General features: G+C 46.3%; 1 protein-coding gene across 1 annotated transcript; it reads right to left on the bottom strand.

Annotated features, from left to right (window-relative positions):
• Positions 1-1,172: 1,172 nt before the first annotated feature.
• PAAG_11083 (hypothetical protein) lies at positions 1,173-3,487 on the bottom strand (the record flags this gene model as incomplete). Its single annotated transcript, XM_015846791.1, has 2 exons — positions 1,173-2,374; positions 2,527-3,487. The coding sequence occupies 2 exons, from the start codon at positions 3,485-3,487 to the stop codon at positions 1,173-1,175; spliced, it is 2,163 nt and encodes a 720-aa protein (XP_015703595.1).
• Between the last annotated feature and the right edge of the window lie 344 nt (positions 3,488-3,831).

Raw genomic sequence — 3,831 nt, 5'->3', positions numbered from 1 at the left:
GAGAGAGTCTCTGCATAGCTCCTACCTACCTATGGGATATGGGGATGTGTCTCTCCCAGCTGAATCGGGACGGCATATGCCTTGGATGTCTTTATTCCATTACAGGTGAAAAATAAAATAAGTACTTCGGGTGCTCATTGACGCCTCAAGAACCCCTCCATATTGATACTGGATAATAACCTCAACTCAACATACCTTCCTAGGTATATGAGACACCTAATAAATTTCAACTGAAGATAGGACTAATAATAATATCATAATCACGAAATCAATTCTTCACCATCACATTAATAGCACTGCGTCATAAACCTATTAAAGAACTTCACATTCGCAACCGGAGCCTTGCCAAAGGAAGCATACACCATCTCATCAAACAAGGTAACTAAACAAGCAATTGACTTGTACATATCAAAGGGAAGAGAGGAGGGATGAATCAGCCCAAAGACACAACAGCGTCGGCGAAAGCGAGAACGGGAACCACAATTTCATTCGAGATCTGATGAAGGATCGGAAAACATGCAGAGACACATACAATTTATATAGATATGCAAAATATACGCGGGTGTAAGAGGGGGAAAAAAGAGATCAAAAAACAAAGAACGGAAGGTAAAAAGTTGATAGCGCGAGCGTTGTTCGTTCTCATCAAGCGACAAGGGGAACAAGAGGTGGAAAGAAAAAGAATAAAATAATAATGAAAATAAAATAGATGAATCCTTTCGACCAGAAATGTAAAACTAATACAAATAAAATTGCGAAAAACATATGCATTTTCAAACAATGAGCAGGCGGAATGAAAAATGGAAGGAAAAGGAAACAGAAATTTTACTCACTCCACTCAAATTATCTGAGCCAGCCAGAACACGACAGGGTCTGTGTAAGGCAACTGAGACTCAACTTCAAAGATGCCATGTGGAGGAAAGGAATAGTATGGGTGAAGCCAGAAGAATATAGGGGTTCATCATAATGTTCCTTTCCCATCTAATTATTTACCTAATATTTTTCAATATTGTTTTTTTGTTTTTAAAAAAAAGAAAATAAAAAAGAACCCACCCAGGCAGATTCTGCGGATAACCGAAACGTATATCAAGCTCACAAACTTCATTCTCACCCGGATTAAATATAAGAATTATATATATTATCATAAAAACATACGATAATATTAATAAATATATTCACGGGAAATTCGGCTTCAGCCCTTGAAACCCATACGGCAGAATCTGGGACTTGACAACTTCCCCAGGAGCAATATACGCGCCCCTCCCCAGACTCACACCGGGTAAGATGGTAGCTCCCGCGCCGATCCAACAGTCTTCAGCAATGACGACAGGGCGACCCTGGTACCGACTCTTCGCCCCTTTACGATCCTGCATGCTCCCCATCGCCATGGAACTTAGGATGGTGACGTTAGGACCTATCCACGTATGCGCCCCGATAGTGATGGCACAATCATCCACGAGAAGACAGTTCTCGGATATCAACACATCTTCGCCTATGTTGATGTTGTAGCCGTAATGGCAGTTAAAAGGGGTTTCGACCACGACGCCAGGTCCTAAGGAGCCGATGGGGGTGCTCGTAGTTGTTGTTGGGTCTTCCTGTGGGTCTTGTGGGGGCATGAGGATTTGCTTTAATAGACGAGTTCGCTCTTGGGGAGCGATGCCAAGATTCGGATTACCGGCGTTATTAAATCGCCATAGTGCAGCTTTGCAGCGCTCTCGTTCTTTAATGAGCTGGGGCGCAATGTGGGCTACGTAGGGTTCGCCGGCCAGCATTTTCTCCTTTTCCGTCTTGATCTCAAAGGGTACGTGCGGCTCTAGGTTGAGAGCTAATCTAGCCTGTGCCGAGTAGCTGCTTGTGTCAACGTGAGATTGTTGATGTTTGGGACGCTGGCTCATGTTTCCTTGGAAAACAGGCATTCCGGGTTTCTGATGAGGATTGGCATGAGACATTTCCCGCAGTGCGGCATGATAATCGGACTTTGATTGCTCTGCACGAGATATGTTGTTAATACCGGGACGATCTCGAAACTCTCCTTGGGAAGGATGTTCCGGCGTTGAAGAGGAGGGACCAGATGGCCAGGTACCTTTCGACCACGAACCTCTAGATCCCGTGCCAGTTGGGCTTGTGATGTACTGTGAAGCAGTACGCTCGTTTTCGTCTATGGGGATAGGTCTAGACTTGCCATTATCTGAATGTATTGTAGTTGGACCCCTCTCGTGTCGTTGGGGGCTGATATCGTGTATGTACTGAGGGGAGACCTCAGAATAGCCGTCTTTGGCTTGGAGTGGAACAGGCCCTTTGGCAGTGGAGGGCTTCTGCCACGTACTTCGGGACGAGTAACCCTCACATAAGAAACCACCGCGCAAGCAGTTATTGCCTTTGTATTTAAACTCGCCGGTTAGTATACTTGTCCATGCCTTTTTTTTTTTTTTTTTTTTTTTTTTTTTTTTTTTTGGGGGGGGGGGGGGGAATATAGCACTTGTGACGTTGGAAGAGAAGAGTAGGAGATCCTAGAGATGGTGGACATACATGAGGGATGTTGTTCATCACATTTCTTCTTCCTTCTCCTGCACGTCATGCAACCGGTCTTTGTGCGGTTGCTGAAAACTCTCTTTCTTTTAGGGCCAACCTGTACAGGACCGGAGGGGCGTTCTTGGGGTGGTGTCTCACTGTAAGTCGCGAGCCTGCGATTTTGGTCGACAGATTCACCTTCGGGGCGGGGGACAGGTGTCCAGTTCTTTGTGCCATGGTCAGGGCCTTGAACGTCACGCTGCAGAGCTTCTGCGAGCTGGGCATCGGAAGAGTCGATGGGTTGGTGGCCAAGTTGAGCATGGTTTGGCAGTTGCTGCGCGTCATAACCATCCCAGGTCGAGGTGTTGGCAGTTGATTGAATGCTGTCGCCCCTTTCCACGTGCGTAAAATTTTGTCTAGTTCCTTTAGAAGATGTATCCAGTTCAGATGATGTCTGTATGGGGGTTGCGCCTTTTGGACCAGTAGCTTGAATCTGCGGTTCTAGATGCTGATCAGATTTGGAAACTGGGCTCCTGGAAATGCTTTGGCCCTGATACAATGATGGAGAGCTTTGCCGCTCATCAGTCTCTGATCGTTTTCGTTTGTTTCGATTTGCGTTTGAGGACTGCCCGTCAGATGCAATGTAGGATACGTCGGGATCCTGAGCTGCGTGATTTGTGGTTTCGATGAGTTGTTCCGGTTGGCGAGAAGGTGTTCCTGAGTTCCTGCCACTACGATCGCGCTCCAGAGAATTGGTGGTGGGTGGTTCTTCGTTCTGGGGTGCGGTCGGAGGATTTTCTGATGGACCATTGTTATTGTTATTGTTATGGCTGATACTATGGTTGTTGTTATTATAAGGCGGCGCACCGTGCTCTCTTCCATTTACCGCGGTAAACCGCGAAGGGCTATGCTCAGAGTTTGAGTCTTTGTTAGACTCGTGATTTCCATTCACCACTGGAGCTGTTGCAACAGCGGACATGGTGGTTGTTCTGGCGGATCCTATCCGTCCAAAGAGGGTTCTAGTCGAGGAAGCACTTGGAGAGGGTAGTATCGTGCAAAATGCGAATACGTCGAGGTAGGGAGTCGAAATACGATTGGTGAGTTTTTGAAAACTTCGTGAGAAGTAATAGGATGAATTGTTGTTGAGCTGAAAGATGTTTCCAACAATCGCGATCGAGGAAAGTTTACAATGCGCAGCAGGCTGGGGCGGTATGTGGGAGACTTCTGGGGACCAAGTAAGAATAGAGAAAAGGAGAGCAACAAGAACAATGAGAAGTAGATGAGAATTGAATTTACGCGAAAGCAGGAAGAGGTGAGAAAGGG

The sequence above is a fragment of the Paracoccidioides lutzii genome, assembly GCF_000150705.2.
Source record: "Paracoccidioides lutzii Pb01 unplaced genomic scaffold supercont2.1, whole genome shotgun sequence".
Classification (NCBI taxonomy): Eukaryota; Fungi; Ascomycota; class Eurotiomycetes; order Onygenales; family Ajellomycetaceae; genus Paracoccidioides; species Paracoccidioides lutzii.
The sequence above is the reverse complement of the archived record's forward strand: the minus strand, read 5'-3'. Positions and strand labels throughout refer to the sequence as shown.